We start from the raw sequence: 19,911 nt of genomic DNA on the forward strand, positions 1-19,911 counted from the left end.
TTCGTACAGTCATATCATGATGGACGGAATCTGCGCGAAATCGATCTATTCGTTGTTATCATTGCAATCCCCTAATGGAAAACATTAAATTCTGAACCTGCATTTCTGGAACAGAATTTTGCTAGATATTCTAAAACAACTATTTTTCTACGTCATCCATGTGAAAAAAAAGTCTTGAAAAAGATGCTCGCTTTGACCCGATCATCATTTTAGATGCAACCGTCAGTTGACACACACGAAGTTGACACAAAAGAATGTCGAACTCAACATTCCAACTCTCATTCTCTTTTCCCTATCTCTTTCTTGCTTGTGTGGTCCCCGTACTGCAGAATTCTGCAACAAAAGTAACTTATTTTCTAAGAGCCAATACCTCCGATAATGGCTTTACGAACAGCAAAACAAAGGAAAGGGGACGATTTCTTGGAGCTTTTCTTCACCCTCTCTGGCTTGCTTTCGCTGCCGCTGCTGCCCATTTGAAATTTTGCTTGATCGGTTCCGTCGGAAGTGCGTATACCGCTTAAAGCAGTACTTCTGCAATGAGAGAGGCTGAAGTTGCAACAAAACCTTGACCAAAACCTTCCCGTACCTACTTTTCTTATGTTAACGTGAAGACTTCCATCATTGTCATGATTTTTCGTTCAATGATATAAATTTTGCGTCGCTTTCAATATTTTGACAAAATTCCTTCAACAAGTTGTTTAGAATAGTGCCCTACACATGCTGATTCCTTTTGGTAACGATTATCCCATTCCTTGTAAAGTTATGGAAATCGTCATTAATCAATGATTGCCAACTAAGACGTCAATGACTGTGCCACAAAATTATATAAATTTTGAAGCACAATTGATTTAGATCGAAAATTCCTTCAGTGGCTTCAAGAAGGCAACAACCGGCACACGTTGATTCCTTCTGGAGCTGAAATTCGTTAAATTGAATTTTATACATGATGATCAATTTTCTTCGAAAATGATCAACGGCTTCACCTTAAATCGCTTTCCCTTTTCTTGCTCCATTGCAGAACTGCTGCAAAATAGAAGGTTGCAGAAAAGTACCGTAAACTGGGGTGACTTTGATAGCCCGGGGTGACTATGATAGGTTTTTCAAATGCTCGTCAAATTGATATCCAAACATTTTTGAGAATTTTGAGTATGTAAGCATTAGGGGATAGCTTATTATCGAACATAAATGCAAAAATGTGACTGTTACATTAGATGAATCAAAATTAGTGGCCAAATCGAATTTCTGTCAATGTCACCCCGGGCTAGTAAAGTCACCCCAGTTTACGGTACGCAGAATTCTGTAGAAAAAAAAAATTGCGGGTACGGGAATAGAACAGAAATTGGGTGCTAGTGTGCGTGAGCTCGGGCTTAGATAACTCTATGCAAGCAAAACAAAATAAGCCAATAGAGTTATCTACGTGCGCATGTATTGCGTGTACGTACACGAAAAAGATTGAGGTTAAATTTTGTACCCGCCAGCAAAACAAATTGTGCGCTAGTGTGCGTGAGATCGGGCTTAGATAACTCTATAGAGCTATCTAAGCCCGATCTCACGCACACTAGCTTACCATTTGTTTTTGCTGGTGGGTACTAATTTTAACCTCACTTTTTTCGTGTACGTACACGCAATACATGCGCACGCAGATAACTCTATGTGGGGTTGTAAACAAAAACTAATGTCACTTTGTCCGGGAAGAATCCCCAACACCATCCCTCGCCTAGACCAGGCCTATGATAAAGCTGTCAGACCAAACCTGTCGGACCAAAGAGTAAACAGTAAACATTCTTGGTTTTGGACGTAGGTAAACACAAATCAAGAAAAAAAAATTTGAAAAAGAATTTTAATTTTTCAATTTTATGACTGGTTTTTGGCTGCAAAATTTAATGTAGGGGAGAGTGGGGAGACTTGATCCCCGGGGAGACTTGATCCCAAGCCTGTATCTCGTCAGCATGTGGGTAAAATAATTAGCTTTGTTCTAGAAAATTGTGCGAAATTGACTAAAACTCATTAAAGAAAACATAGAAAAAAATTAAAAAATGTCTAGATTGAGTTACACACATTTTTCTAAGAAGTGCTGCAAAAAACTTCCAAGAGATCTTTTTTCTTTGTTTTAATAAGTATAGAAAACACTAAAAAATTATTTAAAAAAATATTTTTTATACATGAATTGATTGATAAACATATCAACTCCAAAACCCTTACGCATTTGACGTTAAATTTATCGTCATACTATTTTAACAATCAGTTGCTTAAAAAGTGCGTTTAGGAGACTTGATCCCTGCATTTTTACAGTCACTGGAATCAGCCTCAAGATTAATTAATTGAGCTGGGTTTTCATACATAGTTTCCTTTAGTATAGTTGTACATAACTTACTGCAGTTTGAACCATTTTTCAAAAGTTTTGTAAACAAAAATTACCAGCTTCTGTAAACATGCTCAATTTTGGTCTAAAAAAGAAAATTTTAAGTTTTTAATTATTTTGCATGCATAACTTGTTATATTTTGAACAAAGACGTACAGGTTTAATGTGAAATTGCTGTAACTTATAGAAAATTAAAAGTTTGGATGAATAAGAAACATTTTGCTTAAGATTTCTTAAAAATGTTGAAAGGGGGATCAAATTACCCCCAACATTTTGAAAATGCCGGTTTAAAATATTTTTTTAAAACGCTTGGCATGATTCGAAGAGTTTATCTGGTGAAATACCCTTATCAGCCAAACATAGTTGAATGTTTAAGCTTTCAATTCATGCAAAAAGTTTATAGTTTTGTGAGAAATTGACAGAGTTATGTGCGATACAAAAAAAGGGGATCAAGTCTCCCCACTCTCCCCTACGTCACAAAATGATTAAATGGTGCGGCGTCCTGTACATCGATAATGAAATAAGCAGTTAAGAGCCTTATTCGTCCACCTTACATTTTGATCGCATTTTTGGTTTACACCTGAACAATCTTGGCATTATTAATGCGGAATTGTGATTTCTCTCATTCCATCATTCCCTTGCTCACAACATCCACTGACGTGAGTGCATCAGGGTACACGCTTTGTTTACAAACTCTCATTGGCCTGATTTACATTGTTTTGCTTACATTGATTGCTGTCTTGGGGAAAGTGATCGGAAATTTCGGTAGAATTCAAACGAACGGTTTCAAAGTCAAACGGTCGAAGCGAAAACGAAAGACGAGCTCAGTCAACTGTCACAAAAATGTCGACTGGTCACAAGCAGGCTTGCCACAAATACAGATTTTTTTGACACATACCAAACACTCAATCGAGTATAACTTTAAAGAATAATATTCTTACCAAAAACTGAACATGCCAAAAGATGCTAACAATGTTTATCTTTTTGGCCAATTTAACAAAAACTGTTCAAATTTATTTTAACTGTTAAAAAAAATCGTTTGTGTTACGGGCCTGTGCTGAAAAATCTGTATTTGTGGCAAGCCTGGTCACAAGCTCTAGTTCGAATGATACGATATACAATCAAACTGTTGTCAAACGAACGGGGTCACTTTTTAGTTTGACCTGTATGACACCCCTTCTACACGCGAAAATGTTTATTTTGATAGCGTGCGTGAGCGCGTAGTCACAAAAAATAGGATTTGAAATATACATCTAAGATTTTAAATTAAGTATTGTGGATCTGTAAAGGCCACATATTAAAGAACTGATTTCAAATCTGTACAAAATGGTGACAACAAAGCATTATGGCAATGAATTCGCAAATGGTGATCGATTTAGCGTAATCCGTCAGCTCCGTTACAAATCCATGAACATGACAATTCACTTAGTCACATTGTAGTCATGAGCAATGATAGGACAACTGATTACTAATGATCTCCAATGGAAATCGCGGTAGCATTCTCGGTAGTAGTAGCACTATTAGTACCAAGAAAAATCCTTTTTTCCCATAAACACTTGACAATTATGAGGGCAGGCCAACGGCACAGTGTCGTTTTGGTAGGACACGAGGGAGAAAATGGAACTATGTATTTTGCTTGTTTTATGAGTAGAAAGCACATTTTTTCGACACGTGGCCACTTTTTTAAAGCAGCAGTAGCAGTTAGGGTAGTTTGCTTTTAAAAATCTTACAGAAATATCACATTAAGGGCATTCAAAGTTACACGATGCATTCGTTTTAAAACTGGTTTTTATCTTGAATCGCTTATAAAATTTTATCACCGCTACCTTTAACGTCGCGAGTTTGCTTTCTCAGCTAGAACAAAAAGAAACTTTCCTTATGCGGTCCAGATGTTTATTTTCTCACGTGCAGATCCTCCCAAAAAAGGTCTCACTCCGGCTTTCCGCCCGTCTGCGACAGATGCTTAACAATGTCCACCCAGTCCCAACCCCTGGGCCGGTTGCCCTTGTTGTCCACCCGGTCCCACTGTCGTCGCTTTTGTGCCTTCGTGAGATGTTCCTTCTTTTGGCCTCCTCCGCTGGCGCCACCCCCACCCGCTTTGTTCCCCCGTTCGTCCTCGTCTGAGCTGCCGTCGTCTTGCCTCGCCCCAGCTTCCGTCTCGCCCTGGTCGTTCGTTCCGATGACCTGGTCGGCGCCACTGTTGCAGTTCTCGTCCACCAGCAGCTCCTCCACTTTGTCCTTAAGGCACTCAAACAGGGTGTACGTCATTCCGCAGCCCAGCCACTGTTCGCCCTCCTCCTTCAGGATCGAGGTGATCTTGTCTTTGACAGTGCGGGACCTGCCGGGGTGGAGACGCGGTTCTATAAGTTCATGGAACATTTTAAACAAGCGCTTGACAGTTGCTTACCTTTAACTTAACATGCCGTGATAAGCTCAACATAACAAGGTAAGCAATGTTAAAGGTAAGCATCTGTCAAGCTCAGAGTCGGGTGAACTTAAATAAATCGTAATGGAGCACTTTCATTCGAGCAGTTTTTGCCTGTTTCCACTATGTATTCCTTATGGGAAATTGATTTTTCTTCCAATAAAATCCGGTGCTCCATTAAATAGATCTAAGTTGTATTGTTAATTTGATTTTGGTTAACCGCGGTTGATTTTCTTGAAATAATTCGAACTGTCAAAAATCCACCAAAGGTGGATCTACCGGTGAATACTTTTCTACCACAGTTTTTTGAATGATCAATGTACTCAAATTCTCTTTCAATTCTTGCTAAGGTAACTCGCACTGACAGTGAGCTGACTTCCTCCCCGCCAATCCAGGTTCCATGCATTCATGAATGTGACTTAGCCCGCTAGTTCAATCAGAATACCCACATATTACGATTGTAGAACGTGTCCATGTTGATGGTGGGAAGTTCGTTCGGGTACGTCTCGTGCCAGATTATTTCCAACAGGAACGATTTGTTGCCATCTTCCTCGCCGTACTAAAAATAACAATAACAATTACCCAACTACATCAAACCCCCCACTAAATCATACCTTATATTGATAAGTTTCGGCGTTGATTTGTTTGAAGAAAGTATCGCCCTCGTAGATGGAAACCAGCGCCTCGCGCTCCTCGGTTTGCATTTCCTTCGTTTCGGACATTTTCGCGTTCGGAGGGCTGGCGGCTGAGGAATTAGAAGATTTGCATTACTAAACTACAAACTGGAACCAAAATGTGGGCAGGAAAGTGCGATTTTTCCGACAGCAAAAAGGTTGCAAATTTTCTGCCAACGAAAGCGCACTACGGGGCAGTCCGGGGCGCAAGTGATGGATGTTACAAAACAACACAAAAGTCGCGCAGGGGAGTCAAGCTTGACAAGTAGATCTGTCAATCGGGAAGCGTGCTGTCAGTTGACACTGAAAAAAAGATGGCTGTGGGGATTGTATTTCAACAAACAAATCATTTGTTTCCAAAAGGTTAACAAAACTGGCGATTTGAAACCAAAATTCTTCCAAAGAAAATATTATGCATTATTGTTTTGTGTTTCATACTGTCCGATCACCCTAACAAGACCTTGTCTTCAAGTGTTTTCTAGATCTCAATATTGCTCCGTTTACCGATGAAATCTTCAGTCCCTTCAAACTGCATACCATCTTTTCATTTCATTTCATTTCGTTTATTGTTTTGATTGTTTTGGCTAAAACACATGGCATGCATATACAGTGAGTCAAATATTTGTCCGTACCCCCCCGTACGGAAAATGTTTGTGATATAAAAGTACATAAAATTCGACTAAAGTGCCATGTTTTGTACATCAATCGACGGGGCAGAATATCCTCTTTAAGACACTATCATTGGATTTGCAAAAAACTTTTTCTTAAAAAATACAAAAATAGTTTACTGAAAAAAGTCAAAAAAAGAGGTTAAATAATTGTCCGTACCCCTTGTAAAAGTACAAAATCTGATCGATTTAAGTGAATTTATTTATGAAATGTTGTTTCTGTGTCAAATACTAGTACCTCTAGCCAGTTTGTGACAACTTTGAACTTCTGATAACTTTGTTAAGTTAGTTTATATTAAAAATTTGATTAAATTTAGTTTTTTTATGTAAAACTTATCAAAATATTAGTTTATAAACAACTATTTTTATAAAATTGCTATTTTATGTTGTAAGAGTCTCTATTTAACAAGTTTAAACAATATTTGTTCGAAATATACATTGTTTTCATCTTTTTTATTGACATTTTTCGACCAAAAATACTGTTTCGGAACAATACCGTTAAACAATCCGGATTGTCCCGGAACCGGTTTAACCCCTCGGAGGGAAATTTTGTGGTGGTCAGAAAGAGGACAAAAAAACCCACCTCTTGCAATTTAAAGCATCCAATTTCGTCCACTACAGCCCGATTACGAGTCCCTAGTCTGAAATTTGGCTAGAGGTACTAGTATTTGACATAGAAACAACATTTCATAAATGAATTCACTTAAATCGATCAGATTTTGTACTTTTATTAGGGGTACGGACAATTATTTGACCTCTTTTTTTGACTTTTTTCAGTAAACTATTTTTGTATTTTTTTAGAAAAAGTTTTTTGCAAATCCAATGACAGTGTCTTAAAGAGGACATTCTGCCGCGTCGATTGATGTATAAAACATGGCACTTTAGTCGAATTTTATGTACTTTTATATCACAAACATTTTCCGTACGGGGGGGTACGGACAAATATTTGACTCACTGTACAGCTATCTTTGAGAAACGATGCTTCAAAGAATGTTTGACTTTTGTTTGCTGATCGTTGCCATGATTCTTTCCCATAGCAAGGTACAACAAAAAACATATTTTCTATCGAGTCTTCATTCTGTGAACTGATTTTCTTTTTCGATGGTTCCTTGAATATTAACAACCGTACCCAGTCACGAAATATTCTAGTAGAGCTGGTTCTGTCAGAATACTGCTAGAACGGTGCAACATTTCTGCTAGAATGCTGTAAGAATATCCAGCTCTGTAAGAACTCTGTTAGAATCCTGCTAGAACGTCGTGACTGGGTAGAGTCGACTGTATTTCTTTTTACTTAATCCAAAACAAATAATATGATCATCCTTACTGAACTGTTTCTCCAGAAACACCAGTTCTGAAATTTTCGTTAATCTTAAGGTCGTCAGTTCGAATACCGGGGAGGATGTGAGCTTAGCTGAAAAAGAGGTTTGGATTGCCTAACCGTTTCAAGCCTACGGACACCTACATTTGAGTAGGAATCTTGCAAAAGAGACCGCGAACAATTCGAATTTTTATTACTGGATTGCTAGACAAAAAGGAAGTTCAATCCTCGGTTCAACCATTGAATTCTTACAACCTTTCGAAATGATCATTTTGTTCAGTGTAAATGTAATGCTGTCACTTTCATGCCAAACTGTCAAAGCAAAAGGCGCGCAAATTTGTAAACAGTTCGGTTCATGTTTTAGTTTACAGTTTGAACGACCTGGTTAAGGTTGTTACATTTTTGTTATTCGAAATCAATCAACAATCACACAAAATGGAACCCGACGAGCTGGAGTTTATCGGTGAAAACGCCACCATCGGTGTGATTCCCAACTTCAACCACGATCCGATCTATCTGATCTCGGGAGCGGTGGGACCGTTCCGTGGAGGTCAACCGCTGCACATCCCACTGTGGCTTGCGATGCACCTGAGGCAGCAGCAAAAGTGCCGCATCGTTCCCCCGGTCTGGATGGACGTCACGCTGCTGGAGAACCTGAAGGAAGAGGAGAAGCGGTCCCGGTGAGTGAGACTGGTCTTTGTTTAGCTTGAACATTTTTATTGTTACGTTATTAATGTTTCAGGAACTTCACCAAAATGCCCAGCGAGCACTACATGGTGGAGGCCAAGCTGGTCCTGAACACGGCCCCCGAGGACGTGCCGCAGTCGGACGAGATCAAGACGCTGATCAAGGACATCTGGGACATTCGGTGCGCCAAGCTGCGCACCACGACGGACATGTTCCTCAAAGGCGAGGGCGAAATGGTCAGGCTGGACAACGTGAGCATCGTGGAGCTGCACACCATCCGGCCGTTTCTGCCGCACGCGATGGACCTGCTGGAGCGCATCCAGCAGGCCAAGAAGGGCACCCGGGGCAACGCGACGGTGCGCGACCACTCGCTGCTGGTGACCAGCTTAACCGGGTCGCACTCGCGGCATTGAGAAGGCTGGTGTTATTACTTTTTAGTTGTGATTTCATTTTGATTAGTTCAAGATTAGTCTGATAAGGTTTTTGTTTTAAGAAGTAATAAAGTTAAATTGGTTAAATAATAACTCAGCGAAAACATATCTACATTTTAACTACTAAAAAATGCTTCAGGAAAAAATATAGACCGATACCTCAGGAACCGGACCTTCTTCAACGTGAAAACATGGAAACTCAGAAGAACAAAAACTCATCAAATCATTTCTAAACCGGACTTCAACCCGCTATAACGTTACTGTTCTCAACTTTATTTTATCAAAATTGGATTCAATCGTATACCAATGACTTAATAGACGAATCCTAAGGCCTGGGTTCTCTATTATAATGTTGCATTATTTACTTGTTTCACTTGTGCCCTTTTAAAAGTTTGATGTGTCCCCAAGTTATCTCCAAGTCATCATGGTTATCCAACATTCTCCTAGTTCGCAGCTTACGTGATACCTATGAAAAGGAGACACATGCTAGACAGTGAACCGTCCTGTGATTCAGGAGTAGTGATTGCTAGCTATACATCTTCGTAGTATAGGTTCACAATGTTATTTTAATCGACTTATATATTAATTTGGATATGTTCTTCTACAAAAAACACTTTTAGTGTTAACTAATACTGGAAAATGTACTTAAAGTGACTAGAATGATTCACTGTCTGTAAACAAACTGGAATCGATGCATTAGTTAGAAATGATGACATCTAAGAAATTTGCGTGCCGTGAAAATACGCCTACTTTGTTTATGCCACATCGAATCAGATCAAAATATTTACTTTTAAGGAATCGCGATTTCATGTTGCCATGTCATTCCTATCGAGAAGGTAAAAATACTATGATCAAATTACAAGAAGAATACCTTCAAGTGTTAAATTTATTTTATTGAGATTGAATTTCAAAACAATTTAAAAAGAGCTTTTCTTGGACACACATATCATCCCACTCACTACATAATGGTTTACATTGTATGAACTGGGTGAGTTGTTTGTTTACATTACATTGAAGAGTTACCTTTGATTCATTATAATCTGATTTAAACTCGGAAAGGTACCTGACCATGACGTCTGTATTCGGGAAATCCAAGGCATGTCATCAAAATAAGCGTTTCTGCAAACAATCCAGCTATTTTTCAAGATTTTGATTTGTATTTGTCTTTGATTGATCGTCCTTAAACCTATCGTGTTACCGCTTACGTTGCTAATATGGTTAAATACGACTTACGCACTAGACGTTTTGTTTGTTATGAAATAATCATTCATTCGCTTTGTGGCGCATTTGCGGATTTCATTTTCGATCCGAATTTGTGTTTTTATGTGTATTTGTGTGTTGTTAACGAACAACTAGTAATCCTAATGACTCGAGACGTTCACTTACAGGTTAAACAAGAAAAAAAAAACTAACTAACTAACGTTTCGCTGACCTTTGCAGTGTTAACGAGTAACAAATTCGAAAAAGTGGGAAAAGAGGGGAAAAGGTAGGGAGGAGAAACAGATAACATTTTTGAGGTAAATGGAAAAAGGTGAGGGACAGTTTTTCGAGTTTATGATATGAGCTTTGCCTGAACTTCGGTGGAAATTCAGTTGTGCAAAGCCATCCAAACAGCAAACTTTGGCATGATTCCAGCGGTAGTGTCTTTGATTGGGACCGAGGGGCAGGGGCTCTGCCCCCGCGGAGGGACCAAGAACAAAAAAGATCCTGAGCACACTTAATAAAAAAAAGTAAACAAAAATTGTTAAACATAAAAATTACATGAGATTTCCGCAAGCTGATTCGTGTTAGCGCTTGGACGTGTGTACAGGAGTTTTGGTGCAAGCCGCAGTGTTTTTCTCTTTACTTCTGTCAGAGTGGTTCCCGGATCGGGTTGGCCGGGAACGCTCTTCGATTCCGTTTGTTATGTACAGGTTGGTGGGGGGAGGGGGAAGGGGAGGTTTTTTCTACAATACTAGCATCGCCCGTTCGCACTATATGTACAGGTGGCGATTGGTAAACGTAAATGCAGTTCATTGTTCTCTCGTTGATTTGTTTGTTTTTTTGAGTCTTTGTATGCAATGTTGCGTGCAAGGCGTTTAGACGGCGACGATCTTGCTGGGGTCGACTTTGACGCGCAGGAAGACGGTGTCTTCGCGGACAAAGGGTCGGCGGTTGAGCAGCTCGTGGGAGACGAACCGCGGGAAGCCGAAGCCGAGGGCGTCCGGTTCGGAGGATGGCCGCTGGAAGTTCTCCCAGGAGGGGTCGGGAACGAAGGATTCGGCAACGCCGCCCTGGCCGCCGAGGGTGCCCTGCTCGAAGAGGGTGAAGGTGACGGAGTGCGAGAAGGGCCACTTGAGCAGGGCGTCGTACTCTCCGGGCAGGACCTTGATGTAGACGGACACGTGGGTGGACTCGCCGGGGCCGTTTCCGTTGAGGAACATCGAGGCCTGCAGCTTGTAGCCATACTGGCTAGTGTAGAAGGGCGGCGAGACCAGCTCGAGGCCGTCCTTGCTCTTGGCCTCGACCATCTTGGCGGACCAGTCGGTGATCTTCCAGAGCAGCGTTCCGGTGTAGTTGGTGCTCAGCTTGGCCATGGCGTTCTTCAGCATGGTGATTTGCTGACCCTGACGGCCAGATAGCGCCACCATCAGTGAGAGGTGCGCCGAGGTGTTGGACTCGAGGTGAGCCTCCAGCAGATGGCGCGGTCCCTTGAACCGGCATCCGGCGTCCTTGAAGGAGCACGGGACGGACAGGGCCTTGCACTCATCCCGCAGGTGGGAGTCCAAATCTGCCCGAGCCATCGGACCCGCGTCACACCGCTGCGGGCACGGAACCGGACTCCGCGGGCAAGTGGCACCGTGAGCCGACAGCGTATCGGCGCTGAACTCCCGGCTGCAGTGCGGACACCGGCGCAACCTCTTGGAGCAGTCTTTGGCACGGTGGATGGACATGCGACCGCGCACGACACGCGCTCCGCACTTGGACTCGCAGTACATCGGCTCCGAGCTGCACGTTCCGGCGTGCTCCTCCAGCCCCAGTCCGGTGAACTCGACGTTGCAAAACTCGCAGATGGCACGGCGCAGAATGCAGGTGAAGGCCAGATGATCCGTCATCATGACGCGCGGAATCTGCGAGCCACACTTGTTCGGGCACGGGATCGCATCATGCTTGCAGGTGTTCAGATGGGCCTGAAAAAAGAAAGATCTTGTTAGTACTCCTGCCTCAAATCGCACCAAGAATTTCGCCATTATTGAGCAGCTTAACGGTCCCCTCGACACAGATTCTCCCCACTGGTTTAATCCCATTAATGCGATAATGTCCGGAAAACCGGAACGCGTTCTAGGTTAGGAATAATTACGACAGGAATCTAAGTAGGATCGCGCGCTGGCATTTGTTGAAAGTCGTCGTCGTCGCACACATTTTTGCGTAGGCCAACGTTGATTAATCTCCCCGCACCGGTTAGCCATTTGCGGCGATCGGCGCTGCCTTGTGGCGAAAAATAAAATTCGAAAGGTGTATGACTCGGCGCTTAAACCTGTTTCAGCCTGGCCCGTTTCAACGCGCGAGGTTTGCATCTGTCGCGTTGTTGTTGTTGAAGAAAAGAGGTAAACAGGGTTAGGATCCGCAAGTGCGGCCTCCGGTTCATTGGGGTTAGCTGAATTAATTGAAAATATTACAAATAAATTTGAGGTTTGAAAATGCTGTAAAATTGGCATCACTGTTATTCGCTGTCATTTGACGTCAAATATGATAGATCTCTACACTCTAAGCGAAAGGTGGCACAAACGGTCGTGCACTTTTAATCGTGTTGCCCGAAAAAGTAGGTAAATTGCAAAGCTGCGCGAAAAATCGCCACAACAAAGTAAACAACAGCAGTTCAGCGGGCACTGTGTCGAGAGATACTTAGTTAAGCGACTTAAAAGGGTTGCTAAATGACGTATTAAGAAGTAGCGGGGCAAGAAGAAGCGGGATAATCACCTTCAGTTTGCGCAGCTCGTCGGACCATTTGCAGCCCTGTTTGTGGTGGATGCAGAACACCAGCGATCCCATGATGGCCTTCTCCGATTCCGGGTCCGGGTAGATCTGAAAGGGAAGGAGAGAGAGAATAGGAGCTTGTTAGAGATTTATGTTTCGTAATTGCGCGCGATCGAGGCGTGTCGGATCGAAAAGCATGAATGGGAAGGCAGATTGAGGTTAGAATTATTGGATAACTTGGGGAAATTTCACGCCAACTTGTTACTCCTAGACGGACTTGGGGAGGTTGCACAAAGCGCGAGCCCATTTGGGGCTCACCTTTGAACGCAGAACGGAAACCAAAGCAAAACACATTAAAGAGTAGCAGAGCACGAGAGGTTAACATATGGATCGTTTCGGGTCCAAAACCGGACTCCCGGGGGGTTTCAACCAAGCAAAGTGCTTAGTGTTATCGCTTACCGTTCCAGGTCGAGGCCCCGAAAAAGAAAAACCCAAGAGGAAATCAATTCGAGTGGTTCAATTCCAAATTGTTTACCAAACTTCGATAAGAGAACACAAATAGACACTTGAAACTATCGACGACTCGAGCCCGACATCAATCACTGCGTAGCTCTACCCCTCACGGTAAAGTGTGGGAAAATGACCAGATCGTGCGTGCGTGGTCGTCAACGCGGCTTGACAAGTTGACCTTGTTACAGTTGCAGCGATAGACCCTTGGGTATTTGGAATAACTTAACCGCCCGCCCTCTCCTGGGTAACCAGTTCGACATCGAGCGCAAACAGAGCGCTTATCGCAGGATGGTTCAACGATCCTCGATGGACATTATGTTTTATTGATGAATACTCGCCCTAATCGGTGCTGCAATTAAAAAGCTGTTCGAACGCAAGTTCTAGAACGGAGAATCATAAACAAAACCTATGAAGAATCCACCTAGCAAAAGGTTGAGAAGAGTGCTGAGAATATGTTCAATTTGACATGACAAAATTTCTCAGTGTATGCTAATACACAGGTGGACTGTCAACTGACAACTTGTTTGACAGATCGAAGCTGTCAATTGACGAATCTATTGTTTTCTGGCCAACTTTAGTTTGTTTTGGTTTATTTTTCTGTCTCAAAATCAACCCAACTTTCTCGTCAATTTCTTTCCAGATTGCATAACCTCTTCCCACCAAGAACGACAAGCCGTCGCACGCGCGTAATCGCCCCTCTCCACGCTTGATCGAAGCAGGCCGCGCAAGGGTCACCGGAAACGCAAAGCGGCGGCAGCTCCAGACGAAACTTGTTTTGGTTTCCTTTCCCTCCTCTCTTCTTCAGATTCTTTTTTTCGCGGAGCCACCGAAGAAGCCTTCCGGAATACCCCCAAAGTTGCTGCCGATTGACCCGCGTCGGTCAGTTGGGAATCTATTTACTGGACTCGCGACTTTAACGCGGTTCCGGATAGCTACACTGAAATAAACACGGTAACGGGCTAGCTGTGACGTATAGAACCGGTTCACATGGGAAAAAAATTGCGAGCTATTGTTCCACTTGATGGGGGCTTCCGAAGCGCAGCGGTATTCTGGTGGGTTTTTTTTTCGGAGAAAAGTAAAACAAGACCGTGGAATTGAGCAACCGAAGAAAGCAAAACAATCGCGAAGCATTAAAATTTATTGGAAGCGGATGCTTCCATAAAATTTTATGCTCTCTCTTCAAGTGCTATATTCCCATGTTCTAGGTTTCATTCCTAGCAATCATAATATTTACATAGATTGGAAGATGCTCATCCGGGACCACGTACGGTTGCAGTATTTACTTTCTTGCTTGGTTGAAGATCGTCGAATCCTCAGAAGGTAAGTAATAAATCAATAACGTTCTTTTATCCGGTTTCCTCAATCTGTCTTCTATCTCTTTTTAGATATTCCAAGAAAAACACATCGTAAAGGTGTGCATGTGACAGCAAGCTTGTACGTTTGTTTACCTTTTGAGAGTGTCAAACATTGTACAAAAATAAACTTTTGCGCAGCGATACGGATCATATTTGCACAAACCTGGTGGCCGGCGTCGTTATCTGTCAAAGCAACTCAGTAGGCACTGGAAAAAGTGAATATTTTAATACGACTCCGTTTTGAAGAAAAAAAAGAGCGCCCAATTACTGTCATCACGTGCTTTTCAGAGCACAAAATCTGCGCCATATTTCCGAAAAAGAAAACAATCTTCCTCATTTTTGACAACTGCGCAAGGCACTTTAGAGTCAAATTTCTCCGCGCTTTTTTTCTGATTCGCTAAACTGATGTAGATTGTTTTGTTTAACGCGAAAGCCGGTTTGGATACACTTGAGCTGACAACTCCCCCCTTAATTAAGGTGCTGCTTGTACGTACATACATCCTAGAGTGGAGGTGGTGCCGCAGACCGTGTCTGGCCTCGGCGGGACCCATAAATCATTCACGGGTGGCTTACCATATTTTTTTGGAGATACACCAAGAGAAACATACAGCCCAAGTCGGAGAAAACCCTCGCGTGGAAAGCAATTAAAAATGTAAACTTTTACAGTTATGGCCAAGACGAGCGACAAGCGCAGCGTCCGAAAGTGTCCGGCCACCTTGAACGCACGTCTCATTTTGACAGATCACGCCCAATTATTCACTCAATTCGATCGCGAAAGCGCGCAAATTGAAGGCTTTATTAGCCGCGAACAAACGCAGGCTAATTGCTAAACGAATCAAGCAAGCGGCTGATTGAGCAATTTCGAAAACCAAGGCGCGCGCGATTGCTTCCTCTTCAAATGTCAAAGCGCTCGGCGTGGAAGATGTGTCAATCGCCTTCCGGATGACGCCCACCTCTCTGCGTGCAACCACCTTGCGCCTCGGCTGTCAGTTGTTGCGCGTGGCAACACAGAACCCTCGGTTGCCAACGGAGCTAGAACCGTTTTTTTGTAGCGCTCAACTGTGTGCAAAGACAAGCGAAAAAGTGCTGCCCGTCAGCAGGTACGGAACAAAACAGAAAACTGAAGAATTAGCATAACTTTTTTTTCTTGTGGTGCGAACGCGCATCGAAATTGTTGTGAAATTGCAGGTGCCGCGTTCGTCGAAGGGTACGAATTACGGAAGCAACGGCAGCAATTTGCAAACAGTTGGATGACGAAACAACGCCGACCAAGTAGGCTATCCCTAGATTGTCAAAATGTTAACCTCAAAACTGAAGAGACGATCCGTCAGCGACCGCGTTACTGATGCAACTGCAGCATTTCCAAGTATCAAAACCGATCGAAGGGAGGTTTGTTTACGCACGTCGGTTGACAAGAACCAGACTGCTGTGAAATTCCTTCCCAAGAAGACCCGTACGGGGTAAACATTAGCACCGAAGATCAAATACGTGTTCGGTGCATAGCTTCAGGTCTGCGACCGGCAGTTTTGAGAAGGAAGACGAAGCAAACGGATGAGCAGCCAGCGACTTCATTAGAACAAATGTAAACGGAATTCGAAATGATTATAGAGAGGCAACGCGTCAGCATTTGCTGGACACGACCACACGACCACGACGGGTGTAAAAAGTGGAAATGGTGATGAAATATTTATGGTTTATTGTACGAAGACAGCAAAAAAAATCGAATGGTTTACGCGAAGCGGAAATTGTGTCTTGGGATGGCAAAAAGCAACTTCATCAAGTCGTCGATCGGAAGTACCGTCACTTCGCGGTTTTGTCGCGGGATTTGGATCAAGGTTCCATTTCCAATAGAGTGCTCCGGTGAAAACGATCGCTGCAAATCCCATGCATTTTCTCTTGTGTTTACGATTTTACGGGTTATTTCTTGCGGGCCCAATGAGTTACGCTTTGCGAAGCATCGTCGAAGACGTCCAACTCGAGTTTTCTCCGAACGTGTCTCGACAGGTTCGCGACTTGTCGTCGTTGTCGTTCTTCTTTGTGCTGGCACCTCTTTCGCTAGCTTGTTTCATATGCATGGGAACCATTGTGGCTTACTCTTGTCCCCCGTCACTCTTGTTTGCGAAAATATGCGCGACCCTAACCTCACTTTCCTGTGCGCCCTAGGCGCAGCCTAGTAGGCTGCGAGAGAACAATGGTGACCCGTTTTGACACTTGACTGTCAAACTGCGTGTGGCGCGCACCGGATTGCTGTGAAGCAGCCCAGCTTTACGGTTTATTTACACCGCGCATTCTTGGATGCTCGCCTCCTAGGAGCTGTCAAATTAGAATTCCATTAGGTTTCTGGTTACGCGGTCGGATTTAAGAGCTGCCCATCAATGAATCTCCGCTCCGGGCCGTTCCCACAGGAGGGCGCAGAAGTACACACACAAAAAACCACTAAAAATAAACTTTTGCTTGTTTCATTCTTCGCGTTGATCGTTTCCTCTTCAGGTTTCTTTTTTATTTAATACGCGCCGGGGCATTCTCTCATCGTTCGGCCGAGGCCGTGAGAGTACGCGCGAAGAAATGGTGTACTAAAAAAAAAAAACAGGCAGAACCGAACTCCACCGGAATCATTAAGTCATTCTTGAGGGGGGCCGGCTGGAGCCGACGAAGGCCTCCACGCAGGAGAAATTACTCCCAAGAATGCTGAAAATAAACAGCACTACGCGGGATGGGAAGCCGCCCGTACACGAGAAATTCAATAAAATTGAGTAAACATTTACACATAGCTTGGCGGTCGGCTCCGTCTGGTAGCGATTAGCGCTACTTTCTACGGCAATGTCAACCGACAATGTTATGCGAGCGATCCGAACGATATTGGAAACCTTCGAAAATTCCTCGGATATTGAACGCGTAAATGAACTCCATTCATTGCGCGATCGCACAGCTGGACAGTGTCGCGCACTTAAAATGGATCTTATCTCAATCAGCCACATTGTTCGGCCAGGTGATAACGGAATGTCACATTCCTGACCATTTTACGAATTGAGACATTGTTTACTGAAGGTTGGCTGAAGGTTTCCCTGCATAGACGCCCTTGATCCCCTCTTAAACTGATGTTGTTGTTGTTAATTAATTTATTTCCGGCAGCTTTCACCTCTCGGTCATTCGCTGCCCTCTTTTAAACTGGCTATACCAACTTTAAACACTTTACATAGACGCCCTTGTGTACAACCCGTGGTTGACAGGAACGAACTTATTATGAAATTTGATTTAAAATCCCCAAAAAACTTACAATTTGACTAATTTCCGTAATTGGAACGTTCGGTGGTGGCGACGGCGACGACATCGTCGACGAGTTGGACGACGAACACGTCGTCGTCGAGGTGGCCGGTTTGTTCCGCGGCGGAGCCGGTGGCGGCGTGATGGGCAGCACGTTCACGCTGCAATCCTTGGAGTTGCGGTTCGGTGAGATGCGCGCCGGAAAGCTGAGCGTCTTTGTCCACTGGGACAAGCTGCGAACCATGGTCAGTTTTTTGGGCGGTACGCCGTTCACTTCCAGTTTGGCTAGATGACTTCAAACCGATGCTGCTATCATTAGTACCGCAGTTGGTAGCTTCAACACACTGCGTTCCTGTTTGAACAACCGGAAACGGAACTTCCTCTAGCGCTTCTTCTTATTGTGCACTGATTCTCTCACAAAACACACGGTTTAATCCATCACACACTCTGAGAACAGATCAATCAGATGTAGTGCTTCACCGACGACTTCCTCTGCAGCTGCGGTACCCGTTGAACCGTGAAACTTGGTACAAAACAGTTGACACTTGATATCCGATTTCCGATCAATCTTCCCAAACACACGGTAAAAAATCTGAAGATTCACACCACACACGAAGCGAGAACCCGATTACCCGAAGGGACACGAAACGATCGAATTACACAATTTCAACACTTGACAAAAAATAGAAAGAGATCTGTACTCTAAACAGAGCTCTCAAATTGCAAAGTTCTGGAGAAACGTCCTTGCTGGTGGACGAGTTGGAAGCAACTGATTCGTTCGTTGCGCCGAATGGAAGTGGTTCGACTGAACGAAGTAGGCTACACGGTTCAATCCTCCGAACGTTCGCCCTCACCAATACAGAGGCAAAGTGGTTAAGTGGTTGTCTCGCTCGTGCGCACGTGGACTGTCGGGGAATGTTTATGTTTGTTCTCGCTCTGGCGTGTTGTGGTCGTGTGTCACTTGGGAAATTGGCGAAAGACCATCTCCTCGGACCGGTTTGCTGGGCATGTCGGCCACGATTGTTGTTGGACGGTGCATAGAATGCCGGAGTGGTCCGAGTGGGTGGGTGTAGGGATTACTTTGGGATACGTTAAGCATTAGTTGTTTATGTTTGAAGTTTAACGCCTTATGAAACTAGTTTAGTTCATAGGATTTACTACTTCCATCACAATTGCGGACATCATTTTAATGATTCCATAGCAAACGAAACAAAATATAAAACGAAACCTGGATCCCAATAAACCCGTCTGTCGTTGAAATCAGTTGGAGAACTTCAGGTAAGGACACTTAGTGAAACAAACTGACATCAGTTCAAAGGTGACGCCATCCTCGATGAGATGTCGGTGAGTATCTCTAAGACTTGTCTTTATTTGTATTACTCTATCATAGAATAATCTCGTAACAACAATCTGCGTTACCTGGTGTTGAACGATCTGGAGGAGGAAGTGACAGATGAGGATAAGTAAGTAGTCCGAATGTGAACGTATACGGAACGAGCGGAGCGGATCTCTATTGACCCTAACGGGGCAACAGGAACTGGACTGTGGTCAGTGGGCAATCGGGAGGTAGGCTACCCCAGCCATCGTGCTGCGATCGGGATCTGCGTCCCTACACGGATTCCAGTGGACCTTCAACCAAGAGTGTCACGCGATGTCCTGAAAAAGTGATTTTTTCAATTCTTTAGACGTAATAATGTCGTGTAAAATCTTCTGATGGTACTTAAAAATAAACAAACCCAACAAGCAAGGATTTTGCAACCAGACCATGTTGCTCGAAATTCAATTTGGTCGGAACTGCAACTTTAGCAATTTGGACTAGATGCAACCAATAATAGCAGACCAAATGGGCAAGTGAGTGAATTTCTTATGGGCCATACCCTAACTGAAAGTGACTTTTATGAGTTTATCTGTAAAGTGAAGTCCGTTTTGGAATTGAGGAAATTGAATAGGAAATATTGAGATTTTGTAGTTTATCAAAAAAGTTCACATTCGAACAAATATCTAGAAAAGTCGTCAACGATCAAATTTCGCTCGCCTTCCGGACACTCTCCACGCTCGGGACGTGTTCGGAGTATATCCGAAACCCCAGGCTGTGGGAGCAGACAGCTGTTTTCATGTTTTCCTTCATTCATCACACCCGCAGCACCACTACAACATACTCTCGGTATTGGTGCCATGCGCATGCTGCTTACTTCAGCAGAACCAACTCCAATGTTGCTCCAAACAACCTTCACGAAGGCAGGCAAGGCGCAACATTCGT

At 43.4% G+C, this 19,911-nt stretch overlaps 3 protein-coding genes and 1 long non-coding RNA gene across 6 annotated transcripts in view; 2 read left to right on the plus strand and 2 right to left on the minus strand.

Moving 5' to 3' along the window:
- Positions 1 to 4,237: 4,237 nt before the first annotated feature.
- LOC6036688 (RWD domain-containing protein 4) lies at positions 4,238 to 5,703 on the minus strand. Its single transcript, XM_038256382.1, has 3 exons — positions 5,402 to 5,703; positions 5,237 to 5,346; positions 4,238 to 4,700 (listed from the first exon to the last, which is right to left on the minus strand). Exons 1-3 carry the CDS (start codon positions 5,507 to 5,509, stop codon positions 4,292 to 4,294), a joined length of 627 nt encoding a protein of 208 aa, XP_038112310.1. The 5' UTR covers positions 5,510 to 5,703; the 3' UTR covers positions 4,238 to 4,291.
- A 2,070-nt stretch (positions 5,704 to 7,773) lies between these two features.
- LOC6036685 (probable DNA replication complex GINS protein PSF2) lies at positions 7,774 to 8,669 on the plus strand. Its single transcript, XM_001846639.2, has 2 exons — positions 7,774 to 8,127; positions 8,190 to 8,669. The coding sequence occupies exons 1-2, from the start codon at positions 7,883 to 7,885 to the stop codon at positions 8,545 to 8,547; spliced, it is 603 nt and encodes a 200-aa protein (XP_001846691.2). The 5' UTR covers positions 7,774 to 7,882; the 3' UTR covers positions 8,548 to 8,669.
- Positions 8,670 to 9,700: 1,031 nt separating this feature from the next.
- LOC6036684 (TNF receptor-associated factor 4) overlaps positions 9,701 to 19,911 on the minus strand; it is a 110,124-nt gene continuing 99,913 nt past the window's right edge. The window contains exons 1-3 of one of the 3 annotated variants that reach the window (XM_038253447.1): positions 17,665 to 18,442; positions 12,526 to 12,630; positions 9,701 to 11,735 (exon numbers count right to left, since the gene is read on the minus strand). In XM_038253447.1, coding sequence (XP_038109375.1) covers positions 10,644 to 11,735; positions 12,526 to 12,630; positions 17,665 to 17,895 — 1,428 coding nt within the window. In that variant the 5' untranslated portion in view covers positions 17,896 to 18,442 and the 3' untranslated portion in view covers positions 9,701 to 10,643. Of the gene's footprint in view, positions 11,736 to 12,525; positions 12,631 to 12,981; positions 13,131 to 17,664; positions 18,443 to 19,911 lie in introns of those variants that run through there. The other 2 variants (XM_038253449.1, XM_038253448.1) reach the window with 2 other exon arrangements.
- Positions 15,396 to 16,122, plus strand: LOC119766928. Its single transcript, XR_005277213.1, has 2 exons — positions 15,396 to 15,487; positions 15,576 to 16,122. It is a non-coding gene; the product is annotated as an uncharacterized LOC119766928 (long non-coding RNA).

This window comes from Culex quinquefasciatus, chromosome 2 (assembly GCF_015732765.1).
Source record: "Culex quinquefasciatus strain JHB chromosome 2, VPISU_Cqui_1.0_pri_paternal, whole genome shotgun sequence".
Classification (NCBI taxonomy): Eukaryota; Metazoa; Arthropoda; class Insecta; order Diptera; family Culicidae; genus Culex; species Culex quinquefasciatus.

Bases quoted from the DNA above. Each gene is read 5' to 3' on its own strand.
- LOC6036685 (XM_001846639.2), top strand. From the start codon at position 7,883: ATGGAACCCGACGAGCTGGAGTTTATCGGTGAAAACGCCACCATCGGT. The intron at 8,128-8,189 runs GTGAGTGAGACT...TTAATGTTTCAG, and splicing joins GAAGAGGAGAAGCGGTCCCG to GAACTTCACCAAAATGCCCA.
- LOC6036688 (XM_038256382.1), bottom strand. From the start codon at position 5,509: ATGTCCGAAACGAAGGAAATGCAAACCGAGGAGCGCGAGGCGCTGGTT. The intron at 5,347-5,401 runs GTATGATTTAGT...TGTTATTTTTAG, and splicing joins CCGAAACTTATCAATATAAG to TACGGCGAGGAAGATGGCAA. The intron at 4,701-5,236 runs GTGGGTATTCTG...CCACCCCGGCAG, and splicing joins ACGTTCTACAATCGTAATAT to GTCCCGCACTGTCAAAGACA.